Genomic DNA, 25,479 nt, shown 5'->3' on the forward strand with positions numbered 1-25,479 from the left:
CCATAGCAGGAAAAATTCTGGCAAGCTATCCTCCTGAATCATCTACCTCCTGTGGTTGAGGAAATCCTCCCAGAGACACAATGTGGCTTTACACCTTCCAGAGGAATCTCTGATATGGTCTTTGTTGCCAGACAAATCCAAGAAAAATGTTGTGAACAACACCAGGAACTCTTAATTGCATTCATTGACATGATCAAAGCATCTCACTCAGTAAAACCCAAGGCTCTGTGGATTATGCTCCAAAGATTTGGATGTCCAAGAAATTTTATCACAATCCTGCAAATGCTTCAGAATGACAACATTGCAAATATCTTGAGTGGAAGATCTAAAACAGATACCATCAAAATCTGGACTGGGGTCATGCAAAGCTGTGTGATAGCCCCCATACTATTTACAATCTACCTGACAGTGACTATTCACTGCCCTCTGGGGTTAGTATTAAATAAGCCTTGGTGGAAAACTCTTTAACCTCAGTTGCAAAAACTAAAAATCTGTGCCAAAACAAAACTGAGAACCATAGACATATATGATCTACAGTCTGTGGATGGCTGCAGTGTCATTGTCCACTCTACACTCAGTGTGTAGACTACACAGGGCAAAGTAATTGCACCTTTGTTATTCCTTAGCTCTAGCCAAATATATTCTGTACTTAACCCTTCTGAGACACCCTCTCTCACCAGCATTGCAATGCCGCCAATAATCAATACCGCCACCCTTCCTCCATTCCTATCTTTCCTGAACGCCTTCTATCCAGGAATATTTAAAACCCAGTCCTGTCCTCCTTTGAACCAGGCTTCTGTTATCGCTACATCATATTTACACATGACCATCTGCGCCTGCAACTCATCAATCTTATTTACTACATTCCGCGCATTCACATACATGCACTGTAACCCTAATTTAGATTTTATTATTTTCCCTCTTACGCTGAACCCACCTAATACCTTACTATTTCCTCTTCTCATACCATTTGTCTCTCCAAATATTATTTGCACCTTGGTATTCTTCTCTAGTATTACCTCTTGATTCCCATATCCCGACAAGTTAGTTAAAGCCCTCCCCAATAGCATTAGCCCCAAAAGGAAATTGGTCCCAGTTCTGTTTAGATGCAATCTGTCCAGCCTGTACAGGTCCCATCTTCCCGAGAATTGATCTCAATGTCCCAAGAAACAAAAGCCCTCCCTCCAGCACCATCCCTCCAGCCATGCATTCATCTGCACTATCCTATTTCAACACTTACTTGCACATGGTACCAGGAGTAACACGGAGATTACCACTTTTGAGGTCCTGCTTGCTAATTTCCTACCAAGCTCCCTAAATTCTGAATGTAAGGCCACATCCCTTCATTATACCTATGTTGTTACTACCGATGTGGACCACGACTGCTACTAGCTGTTTACCTTCCCCCGCTCAGGGTGCTCTGTAACCATTCAGTGGTATCCTTGACCCTGGCACGAAGAAAGCAACATACCATCCTGGATTCATGTCTGCAGCTACTGAAACACCTGTCTGTTCTCCTAAGTTCAAATCTCCTATCACTATTGCTCTTCCAGTCTTCTTTGTGCTCTCATGTACAGCTGAGCCAGCCGTGGTACTGTGGACTTGGCTCTGGCTGCACTCCCCAGGTGAACCTTCACTTTCATTAGTATTCAGAACTGAGTTGCACGCAGACCTGCATGCCATTGCCTTGTCCATGAGCTCTATTCAGCAGTGGCAAAGCAGGACCGGGACGAGGAATCTGTTCGTCTTCACCAGGGCCCAGTCCATTTCAGGTCAGCAGGGTGCCTGTCACAAGTGTGCCTTGCGAGGGAGGGGGAGTGGCTGCCTTCTGCATCTAGGGGCTCCTCTCGGGGTGCTCCAACTGTTCAGAGTGGACCCTCAGCACCTCTGCCATGGACATCAGTACCTAAAGTTGCTGCAGTGACTGAGAAGGCTCCTGCACCTTTGCAGTAGTCCCTCAGCATGCCAGGTCTCAGGCAGCTAGAGGGATGCCACCAAGGTTATTCAAGGCCATAGCGCAGCAAGTTCAGCAGCCTGCCTCCATCAAAGCTGGCTGTGAAGGCAGAGCACCACGTAGGAACACCAATAAAATAATTAAGGAAACACACTAGATGCATTTGGACTTCATGGGTGAATAGGTAGTTATGGTGTTCCTGTTTGTATCAGAGTAAGTTTGTAAAATGTTTGGGGAGGCAGTGGCATAGCGGTTTTGTAACTCGACTAGTAACTAGGCGAGTTCGAATTCCATCACGGCAGATGGTTGAATTCAATAAAAATCTGGAATTAGAAGTTTAATGATGATTATGAAACCATTGTTGATTGTGAAAAAAACATTTCTATCCCTTGTTGGAAGTGCTCCGGAGTGCAGGACTACCATGACATGCCCCAAGAGCTGTTTGGGAGGGACAATGGCATGTCTGGTTGTCATTTGACCCGTCAAGAAACACTATCATGTGGCACTGGGTGAGGGAGACTGGGCCTGCAGCCGAGGTGAATGGCAACAATGAAGGTTGAAGGTGGACCTTTATTTGGTAGGATGGATGCTGTGGGATGGGTCATCTGAATCATGTATGCATGAGCATCTGCCAAGCCTCCCTTGTAGCAATGTTATGGCATCCTCTATGTGGTCCCTCATGACTTTACAGATGCTGCAACTGGTCATCAACTTCCTCCTCCTCCTGAGATTGCCTCACGCTTCACTAATTACTCTGTGGCTAGAGCATCTCCCTTCTACAGAGCGAATCATGATCTGGAAACACTTGCTAGGAGCAAGTGCTTTAAAGCACCCACGAGAGAAATCAGGCAACTGAATCTCATCTTCAGGAGACCTATTGTTTGCTCAATGGTGTCTCGGGTCAATGTATGGCTCGCGTTGTCTCCTTCCTTTGCCTCTGTATCAGCAACCATCTCTTTAGTAGGTATCCCTTGTTGCCAGAAAATCCATCCTTGAAGGCATGAGGAAGGGGTGAAAAGCTCAGGCAGCTGGGAATACCTCAGTAATTTAGCACCGTGGTTGCTCCCAAGATAATATGCACACAAAAGCAGGATCCACTGGTGGTGGTTGCAACCTAGTTGCACACTGATGGAATTGAATGGAATTCCTTCCTGTTAGTGAAGGTGGTTGGATGGCCTTAGGGGGCCTTGCTGGCCACATGCATGCATCTAGCACACCTTGCACCTAGAGGAATCCAGCGATGGCACCAACTCCTCTGGCACTTTCTGACTGACTGGATGAGTTTGATATTGTATGTGTTGGCTGGTCGTCCTGAAAAGGTATCAGTCACCATCTTCATTCTATGATGTACAGTTGATTGGGAGATGTCACATGTCTCCAGTGGATGCTTTGAATGAACTGGAAGCACAGAAATTTAAGGCCACAGTGACCACTGTGAGTTCAGCTCTCCCTTCATCATGGCACAAAGAATTAGGATGGAAAAGATGGAGTCTTGGCAAAACTGACACCTCCAAATCTGGAGGTAGCTCATTCTCTGCATGCCCCCACTGCGTGATATCTTCTTCACTGCGCTAGTAACTGACTGTGGGTCCTTCTGTGGCATCCTGCCACTTTCTCATCCCAAGGTTGCCCCTCCAGTTGGACATGAGGTTGCTGCAATCCAGGTCCGTGTGGTTACGCCTTCTTCACTCTCAGGTTCTCCTCGCTGGCGGACCCACCTCCTGAGTTGACAATGCCCATGGTACTTGGGCAATGCCAGAGTCCGCAGGGTCTCTTTGCCATGTGCTTCCTTAATATTGCTCGCCCAAACCCCCTCTCAGTTGATCTATGTGTCAGGCATGATCAACTCCAAATCCTTGGCATGTTAACGCCCCCTCCTTAACGAAAATCACTCTGGTCATGCTGCATCAACTTTCCTCTGAAGACGAATTGCCTGACCCCACGGCTGCCAAATGCAGTAATGACATCAGCTGCAGTCCCACTGCCCTTAAATACTATGGTCCCTGTGCACTCTTCATAAGATTGGAACAGGCCTGTAAAATGCCACTCAATTGGAAATTTAGTAAGGTCTCAATTGCTGATTTTGAACTAGTGTGCACTGATCAGGCTTGACATGCCAACCGTCACAGGTATATTATGGACTAAGCCGTAATGACATTATAGGTCTATGCTGATTCCCCATACCACACTACCTCCAAGCCCATCAGCTATGGATCTGTTAATACCAGTCCATGTCTCTGTAATGGTAATTAGTTCTAAACCGTTTATCTTTATTTGATCCACTAGTTCATCTATCTCATTATAAATGCTTTGCGCATTCAGATAAAGAGCCTATAATTTTATTTTTTTACTACAATTCTTTTCACAAGCCTTATTCTTCAATACATTATTACCATTAAACCCCCATTTCACTCTACTTTTCGTTATCCAAATTACTACACTGTTCTATTAATCCAGCTATGGAGCATTCATTTTTTGTGTTTTGTGCAAAATAATTGAAAAAAATTCTAGCTTACCCAGGGGGCATAACATTCACAGGCTCATATTTAGTGCCTTTTAAAGAAAAGAACTTGCATTTGTATAGTGCATTTCACAACCTCAGGACTTCCCAAAACATTTACTGTATATGTGATTTTTGAAGTTGTATCACAGGATATGCAGCAGCCAATTTCTGCACAGCAATCTCCCACAAGCAGCAAATGATATAATTTATTTTACTGATGTTGGTTGAAAGATAAATGCTGGCCAGGAAATGGTAAAACTTCCCTTGCTTTTTTCAAATACTGCCGTAGAATCTTTACATCCACCCAAATGTTTCACTCAAAAGATGGAACCTCCAATAATGTAGCAGGCCCTCAGTATTACGCTGAAGTGCTAAGGCCTTTGGAGTAGCGCTTGATTCCATGGACCTTCTGACCAAAGAGGTGAACACGCTACCAACTGAGCTAACCAAGTACAAGAAGCGCAAAATGTAACATATGGAATCTATATACATTTACAAGAAACATACACCAGAGCAAAAATGCACAACTGTTGGCAAGGAACATTTAGCCTTTGAAATTATGCTGTCCAATATTAGCCACTAAATCATTCACTATCCCCGTTAAAATAGCAATGGAGCTCTGTGTATTGTGTTGTCTTTGCCTGTTAACATCGCTAAATAATTTAGTAACCTTTGGTAAGGTCACTGAAATAGCTGAAAAGTTACAATACAGTTGCCATATCCTCTGACTATTAGATCCACTTATTGTACCTACCAGTTTTTAAATATGATAAAAGAGAGTCCAGTCGCTCATGCCTGCAAAAAGAAACAAGACATTTATAGTTAGATAAAAACAAAAAACTGCGGATGCTGGAAATCCAAAACAAAAACAGAATTACCTGGAAAAACTCAGCAGGTCTGGCAGCATCGGTGGAGAAGAAAAGAGTTGACATTTCGAGTCCTCATGACCCTTCAACAGAACTTCTGTTGAAGGGTCATGAGGACTCGAAATGTCAACTCTTTTCTTCTCCACTGATGCTGCCAGACCTGCTGAGTTTTTCCAGGTAATTCTGTTTTTATTTATAGTTAGATGTTGACAGTAAAACATTGTTAGAAAGTATGGTTTCTAATCCTAAGCATAAGCAACTTTGTGTAATTTTAGCTATACTTGTCCTAATCAAAAATGTTCAATTTTGTGGAGCAACAGGGCCAAAACTACATACCACAACTCATATGTGACTTCCATATGCTTAAATTGCTTTTAAGCCAGACAGCTTAAACAGACAGACTTGCACAATATTGAATACTTACTCATTTGAAAATATACTCCACAACACGCTCCACAGTTTTGCTTTCAACTTCCAGATTCTGCAAGCCCATCTCAAAATTTACAAATGCCTAGACTGTACTCCCAGCATTTTCTAATTCTAGAACGACCACAATTCTCTCAGATTCTGAGACCTCTCTTCCCCAACAGCCCCAAATATAATGCTTCTCTCTCTTCAAATGGTCCCAGATGCCCAAATTTGTCACTATAGCTACTATGTCCTTGGAACCCTGGGACCCTTCTCCTCAGTGTTGCCAGGCCCTGGGACCCACAGCCTCAAAACACTGCTAGCCTCAAAGCAATTAATACAGTCCCACAGCCAGCATCCCCCTTCACAAAGTTTCCTTGTTGGCGTCATCTCCCTGATAATGTGGCACAACAGCCCTGTTCTTATAAAACCTCTGTCTTATCATGAGTATTGCTATGGGAGATCTGCCAGTAAGTTTGAAAGCTTTCTACTTATGATGAAGTATACTCAAGCAAAACATACTGATAAATATATTTAAATTATAACAGCTAATGAAATATTGTAGTAGCTAAACAGATAATACATAATAGTTGGTTGATTTCACATTGCACGTGGATTTTTTTTAAGATGCAGAACTACTGCTATTTTGAAAACTGAAGTTCGAAGAAGCAAGATTATATATAAAAAAAGGAGGCAGTCGATCACTCTTGAAAAAGGAAACACAACCAAAGGTATGACAAGAAGGGACCAAAACAACGGCTACATAAAAAGCAGAACAATTGGAATCATTGGGGCAGGATGAAAAGGAACAGAACCAGGGTTATTTTAAAAAAGCAACATACCTGAGGCTGCATGTAGGGAAAAAACAGAACAAAAATGTTTCAAATAAGCACAGCTGAGGGACTTTTTCAAATAAGGAACAGAAACAACTTTGAAAATAAAGACACAATATGGACAAAGGTAAAAAAAAACAGAATTTTTATTTTAAGAAAGGGGAGAGAAAAAATTCTGTTTAAAAAAAATGCACAACAACTGGGGTTATTTAAAAAAACAATACAGAGAAGCTTACCAAAGTTTGGTTGGGTATGCTCCAGGCGTTTGAGAGGATTAGTGATTTTGTTAATAAAGTTAGGCGGGTAGGTTGGAGACTTGGGGTAGGATTTTACCGTCAGCGAATGGGGGCCGGGCTTGCTCGCTGACGCATAAAACGACGCGCGGTGACATCGGGCGGAACTCCCGACGTCACTGTGCCCCATTTAAATTTTCAGGTAGGTGGGGGTGCAGCAAAATCAGCTGCGCGCCTGCCGACCTGTCAATGGCCAATTAGTGGACCTGCCCGTCCAACCTTAAGGTTGGCGGGCAGGCCAGGAGCCCCAGAAGGAAGTGGAAAAACATGAAACCTCATCCACAGGCAGGATGGGGTTTCATGTAGGGTTTTAAAAAATTTTAGTAAAGTTTTTTTTTTGTAAATTATGAACATGTTCCAACTCATGTGGCATTGTCACATGAGGGGACATGTAAGGGAATTTTTCTTTTCTACTTTTAATATTTTTTTTTACAGTACAGCCGATCTCCCTGAGGCAGCACTTAGCGTGCAAAAGAGCACACTCTCGATTTTAGGCAGCCCCCCCGCCCGCACAGGGAGCGCATAGCGCTTCTCTGTGGACGTCACGCTGGGCAGGCCTAAATTGGCCCACCCAAATAAAATGGTGCCATGCCTCCGATTGGGGGCACCGATCAAAAGCGCGCCCGCCCATCAACATCCCCCCCAACGGGAGGAAATTTCTGCCCTTGAAGTGGCAGAAAATTGTTGATGGCACATGTGACAGCCCAGGATCTGATGCTGAGGCGGGCTGCACTATTGGGAGTGTTTGGCCCCTCCTTACACAAATGGCTTCATAAATGATGGGCAGGAATTTATGCTGTGGCTCAGTGGGTAGCACATTTGCCTCTGAATTTTTGTGTTCAAGCCCTAAGAGTAGGACTGGAACCCAGAATGTTGCGATTCAAAGTTGATGCTCCATGCAGTGCTGGGGGAGTGCTGCACTGTCGAAGGTGGCATCTTTTGAATGAGACATTAAACTCAGGCCTCATCTGTCAGCTCGGGTGAATGTAAAAGATGTGATGGCACTATTTTGAAGAACAGCAGGGGAGTTATCCCAGATATCCTGGCCAATATTTATCACGCAATCAACATCCCAAAATACAGATTATCTAGTCATTATCACATTGCTGTTGTGGGAGTTTGCTGAGTGTATATTGGCTGCCTCATTTCCTAATTACAGCAGTGATTACACTTCAAACAGTACTTCACTGGCTGCAAAGCACTTTGACATGTCTGGTGGTCGTGAAAAGTGCAATATAAATGCAAGCTTTTTTTAACAGGTTACCCTCCACAAGGTGATCCCAGAAATGTTGGCGCAAGGCCAGAACCCAGTGTTAGGATGGAAGTCTGTATAAATGATCACAGGTATTGGGGATTGTGTAGTTTTAATTTAGCTTGTGGCATCAAGAAGGACTTCACAAGTGGGCTCGACAATGGAAAATTATCAATCTTGATTAGCACTGATGGAATTCCCATCAATGCATGAATCAGTGGGAACCAGCGTAGAAAGGTACAGTATCTATACCTTTCATCGGTGAGCAATGGTACATGCTTTCTCTAGAGCTAAGAATACTAAATCTTGTGGAACAGTGCCCTCAAGTGGGGCAGCACTAAGGGGAATTGCAAAGAAACTGTGCTATAACTTTAGAATGCTATGAATAAAGTCCTGCAAAATGAACTCCATGAAACTGCAGTTGGCCTTAGCAGCTAGAAAGAAGAAACCACAATCTGGAATTCGCAGTTTGAGGTGAACAAATAGCACTTGATGTTCATCAAGCTTACAGCTTCCTACAGAATTTTCGTGGGATATTAAACCATAACTTATTGTCGTCAGATCAACACAATGCCTTCAACAGGAGATCCAAGATTTGTCTGAACAGAGGGCTTAACTTTCCCAGCCCTGCTGGAGGTTGGGGGGTGGTGGGGGTTTGTATATGGAAATTCAGAATACTATATGTTGGGTCAGTGCCACGTCTTCCAGCCTCCAGGATATTTGCCTGGAGACAGGCTCCTTGCAACAGTGGTTTCCCACCTGTGCACTGTGAGCGGTTAATCAAGATGTTTAAAAGGGAAATTAGCCATTAATTGAAGGTGGGTAGGCGCCGCGCTGTCAGGAGTCCTGCAATGCATTGCAGGCAGCCTCAAACTGAAGGTCAAACTGAGATCAGAGACTGCTGTCTTTGCTGTTATCGTGGGGCCATAAGGCTAAAACAGGAAGTCACAGCCAAAAGCATTCTTGTGGGGCTTCCCTTCGCACTGATAACCCTAACAGTTCTGGGTCTTTTTTCTAATTAATCTCACTGGAGCCTTTTGATAGCACCTCCGTTTTGAGGTGCCCTCACAGTTTTCATCTGCCTCAGCATCAGACCGACCAGTCTGAAGGCCCTCCTGCACCAGTGTCTACCGTTGTCCTTAATTGCAAGGCAACGCAGATACGGCTTATTAATTGGTCATCAGCCGTAAGGTTACATTGCATGGCACAAGTCTGCATGAGTGGGGCCAGGACCTGAAAATGTTCTGGATGCCTGAAGACTTTTCAAGTGCAGAAAATTCTGGCCAATGAGTTTCTTGAAGCAATCAGATTGAAGAATCCTTATACAGGAAGCCAGGAAGGGTAAGTTAGCACATTCAATTCAGTGTACAGAAAGCAAAATAAAAAGAAGAAAAATGGGGCTAACAGAGAGAGAGATAAGAGGCAGAAAGTTAAAAAAAAAATTAAATCTTCAACAATAACTAAAATCCGAAGGTAAGATTACACAGTTGTAAAAGTAAATTTTCAGTGTCGGTGAGGTTGCTTCGTAGCAATTAAGACTTAACACTTTGTTAAAAATTCACTTACGTTTAAATGGACAAGCTTTCGTTTTTTCTAGCATGTTTGCTGGGATAAGTGCCTCAACTTCACGCCCTTCATGTGCTTGAATGCTGAATCTTTTGGGGAGATACTCCAAATCAGAGCTTGTAAACAAGTAGGACAAATTGGACAGTAAGTTCCTGATTTCTCTGTTTAACTGTGTATGTGTGGATGTTGGAAGTTGCTAACCACTTTAACGGTGAACGTTAATAGTCCTATTGTTATTGCTTTTGCAAAATCGAGGCCTATTATGCATCAATAAGAAGCATTGGAAGAAGCATTCCTGCCTATTACAGTAAAACTGCAACCACCTTTAACACAGTGGTCAGAGAAGGATGTGATTGGAACAGGTACAACAGATTATAAGTGCAGTGTAGCTACCTTGTTTCTTTATCATCTGCATCTGGAATAGATGGCACAAGGCGAATTAAACATCTGTTTAAGATAAAAGGAAATCAAGTGGAAGAACCTGGAATCACTTCAGAACTTCTGCAGATAAGGACTTGCTGAATAATTTAAATAAGGTATACAATGTATACAATTGTTAACATTTTCAAAAGTCTGCCATTCCTTTGAGCATCAAATATCCAAATTTTGAAGTTAGAACCACTTAAGAATTAAAGTTAAAGTAGGTTTCCTAATAATTTCTGGTTAAATAGAACCAAAAGAATTCCAAATTTTGTTGGTGTATGTGCTTATTTGGGGCACTGTATGGAGTTTCTATGTATAGTGAGCCTTTTACATCTGTCCCTAAATCAGTTACTGCGCTGAAAACAGGATGAGGTTACAGGTGAGCTCCCTGCTTATTATAATTTCAAGGTGACATTCTTTAACCGTGTTTTTTTTCCTCAAATACAAATTATAATTAAAATTAGAAAAAAAATGGTACATTTTGATATTGTTAGCATCAGAACATCTTTTAAGCCCAAGATAAAACAGATTTGATAATGAAGCTACAATAATTCACTGACCTGTGGCGTACAACTATAAGGAAGTCTTGCTACAATTGTATAGGGCTTTGATGAGACCACACCTGGAGTACTGTGCGCAGTTTTGGTCTCCATATCTAAGGAAAGATATACCTGTCTTGGAGGCTGTATAGTGAAGGTTTACTAGATTGGTCCCTGAGATATGATCATTCTATGATGAGAGGCTAAATTGGGCCCATATTCTGAGTTTAGAATGAGAGATTGTCTCATTGTAACATATAAGATTCTGCAGAAGCTTGACAGGGTAGACAGTTTCTCCTGACTGGGAAATTTAGAGCAAGGGGTACTGCCTCAGGATAAAGAATCAATCATTTAGACTAATATGAGGAAAAATTTCTTCACTCAGAAGGTTGTGAATCTTTGGAATTGTCTACACCAGAGGGCTGTGGATGCTCCATCACTGAGTATATTCAAGACTGAGTTTGACAGATTTTTGATTTCTCAGGGAATTGAGGGATATGGGGAGCAGAAGGTAGAAGATCAGCCAAAATCATATTGAATGGCGCAGGCTCAAGGGGCCAAACAGTCGACTACTGCTCCTATTTATTATGTTCTTATTCGACAAGATCATGGCTAATCTTCTCCTTCAACTCCATCTTCCCACATCTCTTAATTCCCTTAGCACCCAACAAGTCATTGGCCTCTATCTTGAATATACTCAATGACTTTGACAATGACAATGATCATCAGCTCTTTCCAAAGATTCAAAATCCTTTGGGTGAAGAAATTTATCTGCATCTCAGTTCTCAATGGCCAATGCCTCACTCTGAGTCTGGGACCACATGTTCTAGATTCTCCAGCCAGGAGAACATTTTCTCAGCACCTATCCTGTCAATTTTAGCTCACCTTTCAATTGGATTACCTCCTGTTCTTTTAAATTCCAAAGAATATAAGACATTGCTACTTAATATTTCCTCAAAGGACAATCCCCTCATCCCAGAACTGGCCTAGTGAACTTTTGTTGCACTCCCTATAGGCAAGCATGTTCTTCCTTAGGTAAGGAAACCATAACTGCACACAGTACTCCTGTGTGGCCTCACTAATGTCCTGTATAATTGTAGCAAGCCTTCTTTACTCTTATACTTCAACTCCTTTGTAATGAAAACCAACATACCATTTGTCTTTCTAATTGCTTGTTGGACCTGCATTTAACTTTGTGATTCATTTACAAGGATACCCAAGTTCCCTTAGAATGCGAACTAGTCTTTCAGCATTCAAAAATAACTTCCTATCAAAGTGGATAATTTCACACATTGTATTCCATTTGCTATGTCCTTGCCACTCACACAACCTGTCTACGTCCCTCTTCACGTCCTCCTCACAGCTTACCTAACCTTGTAATGTCCGCAAAGTTGGACATGCTACAGTCGGTCCTCTCATCTAAGCCATTAATATATTTTGGAAATAGTTGCAGCCCAAGTATGGATCCCCGCAGTACCAGAAAATGTCCCGTTTATTTCTACCGTTTTCTGTCCATTAAACAATCCTCAATCCATGTTAATATATTACCCCAATCCCAAAAGTCCTACTCTTGTGTAATAACCTCATGTGTAGTACCATATTGTATACTTTTTGAATATCCAAATACACTACATCCACTGGTTCACCCTTATACATCTTATTACATCCCCAAAAAACTCAACAGATTTGTCTAACATGATTTCCCTTTCATAAATAAGGTGCCACATCAAAGGTAAATAAAATAACAGCACAGCAAATAAGAGTTCATGGTTTAGGGGGCAACATCTTAGCATCGGTAGAGGATTGCTTAGCTAAATGGAAGCAAAGAGTACATAAGAACTAGGAGCAGGAGTAAGCAATTCAGCCCCTCGAGCCTGCCCCGCCATTCAATACGATCATGGTTGATCTCATTTCAGCCTCAACTCCAATTTCCCACCTTCTCCCCATAACCCTTCAAACTGTTACTAATTAAAAATCTGTCTATCTCCTCCTTAAATTTATTCAGTGTCCTGGCATCCACTGCACTCTGAGGTAGTGAATTCCATAGATTCACCACCCTTTCAGAAAAGTAATTCCACCTCATCTCTGATTTAAATCTACTACCCCATTGCCTAAAACTATGGCCTCTCGTTCCAGAATGCCTCACAAGGGGAAACATCCGCTCCACATCTACCTTATCTATCCCCCTTTAGCATCTTATATACCTCAAATAGATCTTCTCTCATCCTTCCAAACTCTAGCCAGTATAAGCCTAAACTGCTCAATCTCTCCTCCTAAAACAAGGCCCGCATCTCTGGAATCAATCTAGTGAACCTCCTCTGAAATGCCTCCAATGCAACTACATCCTTCCTCAAATAAGGCATACTCAAGTAGACATAAATGGTCATTTTCAAATAGGCAAGCTGTAACTACTGGAGTGCCACAGGGATCAGTGCTGGGATCTCAACTACTTACAATCTATATCAATGACTTGGGTGAAGAGACTGAACGTAAGGTTGCTAAATTTGCTGATGACACAAAGATAGGTAGGACAGTAGAAGAGTTCATAAGGAGCCTGGTAAGGGATATAGCTAGATTAAGTGAATGGGCAAAAATTTGGCAGCTGGAATATAATGTGGAGAAATGTGAACTTGCCCACTTTGGCAGGAAGAATAGAAAAGCAACATATCATTTAAATGGAGAGATTGCTGAACTCTGCGGTACAGAGCAAACTGGGTGTCCTGGTACATGAAAGTTAGAAAAGTTAGTCTGCAGGCACAGCAAGTGATTAGGAAAATAAAAGGAGTGTTATCGTTTTTTTGCAAGGGAAATGGAATACAAAAGTAGGGAAGGTTTGCTACAATTGTACAGGGTGTTGGTGAGCCCACATCTAGAGTACTATGTACAGTTTGGTCTCCTGACTTAAGAAAGGATATAATTGTATTAGAAGCAGTCCATAGAAGGTTCACTGGGCTGATTCCCGGGATGATGGGGTTATCTTATGAGGAAAGGTTCAGCCTGTATCCATTGGAGTTAAGAAGAATGAGAGGTGATCTTATTGAAACATATAAGATTCTGTGGGGTTTTGACAGAGTGGATCCTGAGAGAATGCTTCCTCTTATGGGAGAGACTAGAACTAGATGGCACAATTTAAAAACAAGGCGTTTCCCATATAAGACAAAGGCAAAATTTATTCTCTGTGTTGCATTAGTCTGTGGAATTCCCTTCCTCAGGGAGCTGTGGAGGCAGGGTCATTCAATATTTTTAAGGTTGAGTTAGATAGATTCTTGATTGACAAAGGAGTCAAACGGTACAGAGGTTAGGCGGGAAGGTAGAGTTGAGGTCACATCAGATCAGCTATGATCTCATCAAATGGCAGAGGAAGCTAGAAGGGCAGATGGTCTACTACTGCCCCTAATTCGTATAAATCTGCATTAACTCTAAATTGTAGTCACTGTTGTCATACAAGCAAAAACAGCAGCCAAAGTATGTACAGCAGTCACACAAGCAACATTTTTGAGTTAAATGACTAATTATTGGCTTTTATTTTGGTGATAAAAGTAATAAATGCTGGAAATGCTCAGCAGGTCAGGCAGCATCCATGGAGAGAGAAACAGAATTAAAGTTTCAGGTCAATACCTTTCATCAGAACTTAAGGTTATTGACCTGAAATGCTAACTCGGTTTCTCTCTCCACAGATGCTGCCTGACCTGAGCATTTCCAGCATTTTGTTTAATTTTAGATTTCCAGTGTCTGAAGTGTTTTGCTTTTTCATTTTTGTGATGTTGGTTAAGGGATGGACGTCGGCTAAGTTACTGGAATAACTGCCCCACTCTGCTCAAGTAGTAGGGGGGAGCTTTTACATCCATCTGAACAGGTAGCCAGGACATCAGCTAAACATTTCATCTGAAAGATATATTGCGCATTCTCATTATACTTAATCTAACTGAGTTTATAGATGATGACAAGCTATTCTCCACTGTCTAGGCATTGGGTAGAAAAAATGTTCAAATTACACTTGATCACCTGTGATCATTAAAAACTGATATTATGCAGTTTCCACTAGCTGTAGAAGGCTTCAAGTTAACCAATGAACACCAGTAGCTCTGAAGGAGAGTCATATGGACATGAAACATTAACACTGTTTCTTTCTCCACAGATGCTGCCAGACCTGCTGAGATTTCCCAGCAGTATTTTGCTTTTAATACCATCTGATCAGCCTCTATGCATACCTGGGTACAGAGTTGAGAGTAGAACGTAGGCAAGCAGTTGTAAGAGACCTTCCCTAGTGTTAATTTGTATCCTAGGATATTTTTCTATCTGTGGTCACTGTGCAAAAAATGACCAAAACTGAACAGAATGGTGGGGAAGTTATGCCACAAATTGAGTAGAAGCAGTGAATTAGAGTCAGTAACACTGTCACTATGAGAAGGTGTTGCAAAAAATAATTTGGTTTTAAATTTATCAATATGTGAGCAATAGGATAGCCTATTTACTGTGCCTTATCAACATCAGTTCTGTACCTTAGAGCTGTGAACAACTGACTACAGTCTTGGGTGAAGTCACATAAATACTCAAATGCCTTTCTGGCAGCATATTGTTGATCATTCTAAAAAAATTGCATATATAAGATTGCAAGGTTAGATCATCAATCATATTTAAATGCTGAACCACTACAGTACATATTTAGACATTTACAGAATAAAACACCATTTAATTAAAACACTTATTACAAATCACCCTATAGATTCTTTATTCTTTTTAACAATAACTTCCACAGATTGGTAATTTTTTGCAGTTACTTTATGGATACAAAGCAACATTACAAAAAAACAAGAGAAACATTAGGTCCTGCTTTTTTGTTCAATGTATATAAACAATAGGGATTGCACAAAGTAGTGTCAGGCTAGCTTGGAGCATTGCAGTACTTTGTCCTTAACTCACAGATTAATGCAGTAATGCACGGTGGGAGCACATGAGTTTGCCTAGGCATCAGCCTACTGGATGGAGAACACCTCTCTTGAAAGGACCCCTCCAGATCTTGGATCATATAGTGACTGGCTCAAGAAGGATAGGTTCTAACTTTATCTAGTGATTCCAGTCCTGCTAGATAAAAATATAAGAATCATACTTCAGGAAACAGCTTACAGCTAGAATTCCCCTCCTTGGAACAAAGATCCAGCAGAATAGGAGATACATCTATCCTTCTGAATCTTCCCCACCCTATTTATCTGGCTCAGGGTATTTGTGTGAAATTTACAGAGGAGAATAATGATTAAGCATTGGAGAAGATATAAGAGCTCTATATACAAGTACATGAGCAAGAACAACAGTCTGCTTGCAAAAGGTACTCCTGCAGGAAACATGGCATTGCAATATGTTATCACTATTACAGTTCCAATTCTTCAGCTTTTGGTTGCGCCTTGCACATCCAAGACTTCCTCCTGGTGGTGACAGGGAGTCAGAGTCGTAAGATTTACTTGCACTCTACCCCCCACCACATCCCACCCCCATCCCCCACACAGTTGGCATCCTGTGTCCTGCCATTTTTTGATTTTTGATATCTTCTCCTTGATGAGTAGATAATGTGAAGACCAGATTGAACTAGTAGAGCATGTAGGAGTGAGTGCATTTCATGCAAGCTTACAGAATATTCCAACAGGACATTGAAGGGACATCATACAGGTAATCCCATGAGGGCAGGCTCATTTGCAGTTGGCAGGTTGGAGGGCAATGGAGCTCAGTTGCATGGGTACACAGTTCAATGCTAGCTTTAAATTGCATTGCTAAGAAGATTTTTGGCGAAGAGATCACACAGAGGGGACAATAGAGTTTTGTGGGTAATTAATTTTGCCTTGTCGAGCCTCAAAGACACTAAACTTGTTCTGGCACTATATAGCCATCCAGGACTTTGTGGAGGTGCTAATAACCATCACTTATATCTCCCTCCACTGAGTCGCAGACACCAACTTCACTGGTCTCTTCCCATCTTTCCCCATGCCTGATTTGCATTTCATTCTCCAGAAAATAATTTTGGGAATAAATATTTCTAAGGCTTCAAGCTTCAACAACTCCACTCACATACAACATGGCAACAACATTCAGCATTGGCAGAGTGCAGTGCTGGGAACACTAAGAGAGCACAGCAGGATCACACACAATGGAACCACTGCGCCTCCCTGGGGCGGAGTCTCAGCAATCCGAGTATTCTGCTAGAGTGCAGGTTGCTGTGAGAACCCGCAAGCCCCTTTGAGCTCTGGTATCACATCCATGATGGCAACAGCGTGAGCTTGCATGGCACCAGGTTGGCCTTACATAGCCATCAGCAGAGATCTCATGACCTCAGTTTGAACTTCTACTGAAGTATTCAGATGTTGGGTGGGCTACTGCCTGTGCTGCAATGGAAATTGAAACATTGGCCGCCATTAGATGCTAGATCAAGGCTGGGTCTGCAAGTATTCTCATGGAGGTGGACATCACTTGCATGTTGGAAAGCATGGGTTCCAACTTCTACGCAAAACCCTATGCTAAGCTGGAGCTGGAGTGCTCCACGCTCCTTGACAGTGACAATAGGCTCTCTGCCAGCCCGCCAATGAACTAAACATTTTGGTCTGCTCACCCACCAGCTTCTTCCTGAACAGTATTCCACTGAAGTCCCCAACAAATTGGCCAGGCAGACTTGCATTTTTCATCAAAACTCATTTAAGGGCGGGATGAAATCTCTATTATGAAATAAATAAAATTAAATATCTGTGGGCATCATTTTTGTTAGGTATATCTTCAGGTGCTTGATTCTGATGCGTGGAATGTTTTGGCAGCTTTTTAAACCTTTATTTCATCATTTGAAGGCCTGCAGCTCCAAGGCAGCTGTCTGCCTTCTGAGAGGTCTCTTGCAGTGCTCATCCGAGCCCGTGGTGATGTCATCGCCCACCCTCTTCCTGCCCCCATCCCGACAGCACAGAGCTTATCAGCATGCGTTTCACACTGGCTGGCCGTTAATTGGCCAGCCAGCGTGAAGTTGTGGTCGGGGGCTGATCCCGGTCAGCGGTCCGTTTCCCAACCAGTCCCGCCGATCGTGTGCATCCGCCAATGGTAAAATTCAGGCCCAATTGATGGTGCTCCTTCCTTAAAGGTATGGTCTTCCAATGCACCTTAATCCAGATGGGAGTTCTTGAGTTTCTGAAAGCACAAATGCACAAGGGCAGCTTGGGGTAAGGAAAGGAGATTGGGTGAGGAAAGAGGGTTTGGATGGAAAGCAAGAGGTGCATGGTTACATCATTTGCAGCTGACACGTCATACCAGATTGTACCCAGAAAGTGAAGTTGGATTTGACAAGCTGCATAAGGTAAGAACAGTTATCCTGGATGACTTCAGCTGCCACGGTGTCAGTGATGGCCACACCAATAACACTAAGCACTGTCGCCAAGAATATGAGATATGCAACCATGCCTGTCCCTGCCAATTCTATGCTGCTGCCTTCTGTTCGGTGACACTTTGTCCTGCAAGGGCGAGGGGAGAGTGTCAGTAAGTGTGTTGCAATGTGTTTGGCTGATTTGCCTGTCATAGCAATATTTGGAAGTGTGTGGAAGCCTTGAAACGTGAGGCTTGCAGCAGTATTAAGTATGTAAGAGTGAGGCGTAGCCAATGAATGTTAAGCATGAGTCTTGATTGTTAGGGATTGCTGAGGTTGATGAGTGATGGGGGTCTGGTGTATTGAGAAAGGCGTGAGGTTGGTGATTCCATTGGTAGGAGATGGCATTTTAAGATGCATTCACTGACCTTGACCATTCGTGCAAGGTCACTGAACTTATACTTTCACTGGATCCATGTTCTTTGGGCCAGACACCCGGGATTGACCTCCGTGGCTATCTGCTTCAACTGCCTAACTGTGGAGGACCTCCTGGCCCTCTTTGGAAAGATGGCTCCTCTCCTCTTTTCTCCATCCTGAACTGCATTTGAGAACCTTGGAGACCTCTCTCAGGCCCACTCTTTCAATGCTTCCTACTCAGAGATTGTTTCCCAATCACTTCCACCACCTGTCTTAGCCAAAACGCGCTTCCCTTTAAGAGGGGCAGGCTGGTTTTAAGAAGTGGGAAGTTAACTTTAATTGGTACCAGCCTTGCATGAACCTGGGCCGCATGCTGAGCATGCAGTATGACAGTCCCACACCTCTTCCCTGCCAGTGAATTCAATTTTCAAACTCTGGTATTGACAAACACAAGTACAGCTGTGTTTCTGAAATTGATAGGCTAATTATTATGGTGCACATGGTAAGCCTTGGCAATTAAACAATTTGAAACATTTCCTACTGACTAAAATTATTGAAAAAAACTTCTAAATTGACAACCATCTGAACCTCTAAAAATTTTCTTTGTTACCTCCAGAGCAATATGTGCAGCAACACTCAGAAAATCAGTCACCGGAATTCTACTGGTTAGCATATTATCTTCACACTCAACAGATTTTTCTACGAGTTTTCCTATGGTTTTAATTTTCTGCACAGCTGAAAAAGAGAAGAAAGCCATAGAAAATAAATCTTTCCAGTCATATTTTGTAATCAGTACTTTGAAGTAATTCCATTTTATTTAATTTGGGACTCACATTTTGCTTTTGAAAACAAATAATATATGGCACAGGATTGTTATCAGGAAGGATGTAACAAAATTATGTTGTCAATTTTATACTTACATAATGACATGGTCTTTTCATTTTAAAATACGAAAGCAAAAATCAAGTAGGAATCTAAGTTCTTTTGTTAACATTTAATTGTGCCCGTCTCCCTCCCCACTTTTCCTTTCATTTCCTCAAAATTTCCTTTAAAACACGTTATTCCATCATGAATTGATGATCAAACTTCTTCCTAGCCTCAAACTTTCAATGGAGGTTTGACTCACCAAATGATTTCCCTTCCTTAGCGCAATTTAAAAAAGCAATAAATAAGGCAGGTCTCGACACTGCCAGAGAACTGTTATATATTAGTATCATAACCTCCATGGAAAATGCACACTTGTCAGTTCAGTAGATCTGTGTATCGGCAACATTTAGCAGTGTAGCATCTACCTTTTTGTATATCACTTTCCAAAATAGCAATTTTGTAGACAGTGAACTGGGTGAAGATATTATCTGGGTCAATTCGTTCTGCTTCTTTTATAGCCTCTTTTGCCTAGATACAAAACATTTGAGGAAGGTTCAATAATCTACAATTTAAATCAGTTTGACCACACTCCACTGTTCATTCCTATAAAATGTAAATAGAACTTTAAGACGGTATCACAATTATTTCACATTGTTCATAAATGTATCATTGTTAAGAATGTATCAGTGCTAAGAGCAAAACGCTGTTGGTTTACTCAGAGGCTGTTTACTTTTATATTCTGAGAATGTTCTTAATGACAGGTACGTGGTATTCCAACATTGATGGCACAACATAAAGGATCTGATGAGGAAAGCTAACAAATAAATCAAGAGAAAGAACTAACTAGATTCAATGTAAATTAAAAAATGTGATGGATCACATTTTATTAAATATAGGCAAATCTCAAGAACCTGATAGTTTCCACCCTAGAATATTCAAACAGGTGAGGAAATTGTTGGTCTTCTAAACTTCTCTAGATTCAGGACTTGTCCTGTGGATTGGAAAACTGCCAATGCAACTCCAGTACTTAAGAAGGGTAAGAGATAAATTATGAAATTATAGATCTATTACTTTAATGTCAATTGTGAGGAAGTTAGTAAAATTTGTTATTAGGGGCAGTGACTGAACATTTGTGAATGATAGAACCATACAATGGTTACAGCAAAGGAGGCCATACAGCTTGCCGTGTCTGTACTGTAGCCCTGAAAATATTTCCACATTAGAAAAATGATCCAATTTTCTTTTGAAAGCCATGACTGATTCTACCTCCATCATGCTTGCAATCTCTGTAGAGACCAATAACTTTTAAAAAGAGATTTGAATTCCCAGTGACGGACTTAAAAGAATCGCATTACAAGATTTCAAGTCTTTTCCTGCAACAATCTAAAATCAACATCAACTAAATATGAGTTAGTAGGCAATTAATACTTTAAGCTACAGAACAAGTATTTCTTGTTAGCTTCTTAACACAACTGATAACTCCATGGGCGGAATTTTACAGCAGTGGGATTTTACGTTCCGCTGAAGTCAATGGAATTTAGAACGGCTCACCGCATTTTATGGCCCTGTCTCTGCCACGACAGGGCCGTAAACTTCCGGCCTATGTTATACATTATGCCGCACTCTGAGCAGAACTGTAGTCTTGTTTTTAAAGTCTTGAATCCCTGCTGGTATTTCAACAGGCTTTCTTCTCCTGTTACATCAAGGCAAGTCTCCAAGAATCCTTTGAAAAGTCCCTTCATTCAATCCTGTTGACCATACCCAAATGGACTTCTAGCAGTAAGGCACTGTCTGGCAACTTCTCAGTCTTTAAGTCTCTACAGGTTCACCTCTTCAAATGGGGAATCCATTCTCATCAGCATTCTGCTCTCGAAGCAATAGCTTCCCTGCACTATACACAGCAGCATCTCTCACTCTGTCTCCATGCTCTCTGGGTCTGACTGACTTAAGTTTATAACTCTCCACAAAGCTAGTTACTTTTGCCTTTGTGTTCAAGTATGAAAGCTGGCACTTGGGCTTTAATAGGACTTGATCTGGGCCCCCTGTCCCAAGGCAACCAGGTCACCGTGGCTTATGGCGAGTTAGAGGTCACATGTTCTACTTTAACTTTAATTAAAAGAGACAGTTTAAATAATAACCATCTTATAAAACCTCTCACTCATAAGAACAATCGCAGGCAGTGTATTCCAGATCCTAACCACTCGTTGTGTAGAAAAACTTTTCCTCATGTCGTCTTTAGTATTTTTGTCATTCATCTTAAATTGGTGTCTTCCGGAACTTGATCCTTCCACCAATGGGAACAAATTCTCTCTATCTACTTTGGCCAGACGCACATGATTTTGAGTATCTCCAACAAATACCCTCTCAACCTTCTCTTTTTCAAGGAGAACATCCCCAGCTTGTCCAATCCATTTACATAATTTAAGTTCCTCATCCCTGGAACATTCTCATGAATCTTTTCTGCACTCTCTACTGCCTTTACATCCCGCCTAAAGTGTGGTGTCAAGAGCTGGATGCAATACTCCAGTTGAGATCAAACCAGTGTTTTATATAGGTTTATCATAAGTTCCTTGCTTTTGTACTCTATAGGCAGAATTTTTTTACGGTGTGGGCAAGCACGTGCCTGACCCACTCAGGCGTAAAATAGCATGTGATGACTTCAGGTGAGCATCCCAACATCGTGCGCGATATTTCAGTCAGCGGGCGCAACCAGGAGTCAGAGCCGTATCAACCATTAATTAAGAGGCCAGTTGAGGCCTTTAAAAAGGAAATTGACGCAAATTTTACGCTGCCCGTGCGATTTCGCGCATGTCACATGGCAAAAGGCCAGCCAACAATTTGCACAAACTCATCCACAGGTGAGATAAAAAGGGTCAATTTCGAGCCAATTTTCTCCCTTCCTTATCTGCAGATACAAAGTAGTGTTTGTGTACAGGTACACATGGGGCAGAATTTTACATCCCGAGGGCGGGTGTGCACCTGACCCAATCGGGCGTAAAATAGCGCATGATGACATCAGGTGAGCATCCCGACGTCACCACGCACTTGAGTGATATTTCCGTTGCCGGCATGCGCGGGTGCCGGAGCTGCACCCACCAATAATTAAGAGGCCACTTAAGGCCATTAACAGTCCAATTGATGGTAATTTTTCGTTGCCCATGCAATTTTGTGCTCGTCGCACAGGCAAAACGGGCAGCCGACATTTTCAATAACCTCATCCACAGGCGGGATAAAAGGGTGAGCAGTATTACCAGTGTGAGTAGTGAGTAGTTTGTTAGATAGTTTGCTGCTGGTGACTTATTGGTACTTGGCAGCTTTATCTCTGTTCGGGGCTTCGTTCTTAGCATTTCCAGGCTTCATTTCAGGTCTGCTCGATGTCTCCAAGGACCCCAGAGGATTCAGACCGTGTGAATCCTTCCAGTTATCAGACAGTCTTCTGTAACCCTGGTAATGGGAATGTTGGTCTCTGCTGGAGGCACCTCCTCTGAGGAAGAAGAGAGGGGCAGAAAGGTGCGGAGGCCAGCTGTCCCAATGCAGTTTGCAGGGGAATGACCTGTGGGAGGAGAGACACAGGCACAAGGGGCACAGGGCCAGCAGGTAGTCCAAGGCGTTAGGGGCCTCAGAAGACACCAATATCCTGCTGCCAAGGTTGACAGGTAGCGATGCAGCTACCTCAATATGTCAGAGGTGCAATGCTGAAGGAGGCTCCACCTCTCAAGGGAGACAAAGACCTCCATTTGTCAAATTATTAGGCCTGGGATCACCTCCAACTGTGTGGGTGGACACCCCATGCCAGTGGCTCTGAAGGTCACAATGGCTCTCAACTACTATGCATCTGGCTCTTTCCAGGGGTCAGTGGAGGTTCTGTGTGCAGTTTCCTAATCAGCTATCCATAGTTGCATCAAGCTGGCGACAGAAGCTCTGTTCAGGTGGGTACTGACTTTCATTCATTTCTCTATGGACTTGGCCAGCCAGGCTGAACAAGCCAGAGGGTTTGCACCGATTGCTGGGTTCCCCCACATCCAGGGTGCAATCGACCACACACGTTGCCGTCCAGGCGCCAGCGGGTCAGCCGGGTGCCTTTGCTAACAGGAAGGGATTCCACTCCATGAATGTGAAGATAGTGTGTGACCATAGGATGCATGATCTGCAAGTCTGTGCAAGGTAACCTGGCAGCTCACATGACATGTACATCCTGAGGCACTCCCAGGTGCTGAGGCTCTTCAGTGCTCCAGCCCGACTGGAAGGATGGCTGCTGGGTGACAAGGGCTATCCCTTGAAAAGGTGGCTAATGACACCACTCCGCCACCCAAGAACAGAGGCAGAGCAGAAGTATAACTTGAGTCATGCCTCCACAAGGGCGGTGATAGAGAGAACCATAAGTCTTCTAAAGATTCATTTCCGATGCCTGGACCATTCAGGGGGAATACGACAAAACCCCCAAGCGGGTGGTCACATGCAGCGCTCTCCACGATCTGGCATTGGCAAGGGGGAACCCACTGGAGGAAGAAGATCTTTACGCAGCTCCACCGGCCTCAGGTAATGAATCCAATAGTGAGTCCAAAAAGCAGCACGGTGAGGAGAATGCTGAGGGCATGGAGGCAGACCTCTGTAACCAGCGATGCCTTGATCCAATGCTCCTTCAGCTAGGCTGCCAAATAGGTGCTACCACCTAATGCCAGGACTGCTGCCTCTATCCCAGATGTCTGAAATGACCCTTTCCTTTGACCCCAAATTCCACTCAGTGCCTGTGCAATAAAGTTTAGAGCCACCCACGTCCAGCATTACATTAAATAAAAAAGGTGAAGCACACTCAGACCATTATGACCAAAGAAAATTTATCTCATTTTGCCAGTAAAATTAAATCAAATTTTTTTAAAGTTAATTTTAAGTAAATTAACAGAACCTTCTCTGGTCTTCAACCCAAGTCCAGTACATCTTAACAAAACATTGAACAACAGAAAATCATCCATGGCCAGTCCCTCTTGTGCTCATTGTGCCTTAAATTTACATTTGCAAGTGCTATGTCTTGCTGCTCCCCCCTCGCTGGCAGCAGCATTAGAGGCAGCCTGCTGACTCTGCTGTCTTGATGACCTTGGCGGTCGTCCTCTGACCAGTGGAGCCTGTGCTGGCCCTGCCTGTGAGGCAGCGGCCAGTGTCGGGACTGGCATCTCCCCAGTTGCCACAGCCTCATCAAATGTCATCCAGAGCGCTCTGAGAGGGGCCCACAGAGACCGCAGGCACCTCGTGCGCCGTGAGGTTGCTCTAGACCTCCCTGCTCACCACTGATGGATGGGAACCTAGCTGGGATATTGGGTGCCTCATCCCTTTTCCACATGGACACTGACTCCCTGAGGTCAATGCCTGTGTGAGGGCTTGCAGATCCAAGGAGAACCCCAGGAACCCTTGATTCTGTTCCTGGAGCTGCCTCTCCATGAGAGTCACCAATCTCTCAATGGAAGAGGCAGTGCGCTCGGCCATGAGGGTCAACGCAGTGCTGATGCTCTGCATGGACTCCTCCATAACGGAGATCTTGGCATGCATGCCCTCATGGATCTCCGCCAGATCCTCCCGCGCACCTCGCCAGATATTTAGCATCTGCCGCATAATGGACAACTCCAGAGGCTCATCATTTGCTTTCGATTCAGCATCGTCTTGGTCTCCAGCAGCCCTCCGACTGCCAGCACCCTGTGCACTCTGCCTGTACATCAAGTGGGTGTGAAGTGCCCTCACCACTATGCACCGACATTCTAGCCACCGATCTAACACCCACCAAGGCGCTGGTGCCTGGTCCAGAGAGTGGGTGTGACACAGGTGCACCTGGAACCTGACGGTCCTCTGGCATCAGGGGTGGCTCTTCAGGGTCCTGTGATTGGGTGCACAGTGGCAAATCTAAGTGAGAACCATGACATGTCATTAGTTTAAGCCATCACACTGTCGCTGTGCATGCCAGGCACCCTGGTGAGGCCATGGAGAACTGCATCATGGTGCCCCTGTCTTTCAATGATCCACGGGAAATCCAATTTTGAGGCTCCCATCAATGATGAGACTACACAAGAATGTTTGCACCATCCGAAACTCTCACCTCTATGCACTGCGTTCTTACTTTCGTCTGATACCCCAGCCTCTCCGGTTGACTGAGGTGCTCCATCTCCAAGGCATCAGTACCTTGTGAGGATTAGGAGGTTTTGGGGGCCTCCGCTGGACCGCGGCCTTTCAATGTCGTAA

General features: G+C 43.2%; 1 protein-coding gene across 1 annotated transcript in view; it reads right to left on the reverse strand.

The window, feature by feature from the left end:
• The window catches only part of tex11 (testis expressed 11), a 196,183-nt gene that overhangs the window by 59,601 nt on the left and 111,103 nt on the right, over positions 1-25,479 (reverse strand). The window contains exons 15-19 of the mRNA XM_041196149.1: positions 19,677-19,779; positions 18,995-19,119; positions 15,140-15,225; positions 10,069-10,122; positions 5,212-5,252 (exon numbers count right to left, since the gene is read on the reverse strand). Coding sequence (XP_041052083.1) covers positions 5,212-5,252; positions 10,069-10,122; positions 15,140-15,225; positions 18,995-19,119; positions 19,677-19,779 — 409 coding nt within the window. The remainder of the gene's footprint in view (positions 1-5,211; positions 5,253-10,068; positions 10,123-15,139; positions 15,226-18,994; positions 19,120-19,676; positions 19,780-25,479) is intronic.

This window comes from Carcharodon carcharias, chromosome 9, assembly GCF_017639515.1.
Source record: "Carcharodon carcharias isolate sCarCar2 chromosome 9, sCarCar2.pri, whole genome shotgun sequence".
In the NCBI taxonomy this organism is placed as follows: domain Eukaryota; kingdom Metazoa; phylum Chordata; class Chondrichthyes; order Lamniformes; family Lamnidae; genus Carcharodon; species Carcharodon carcharias.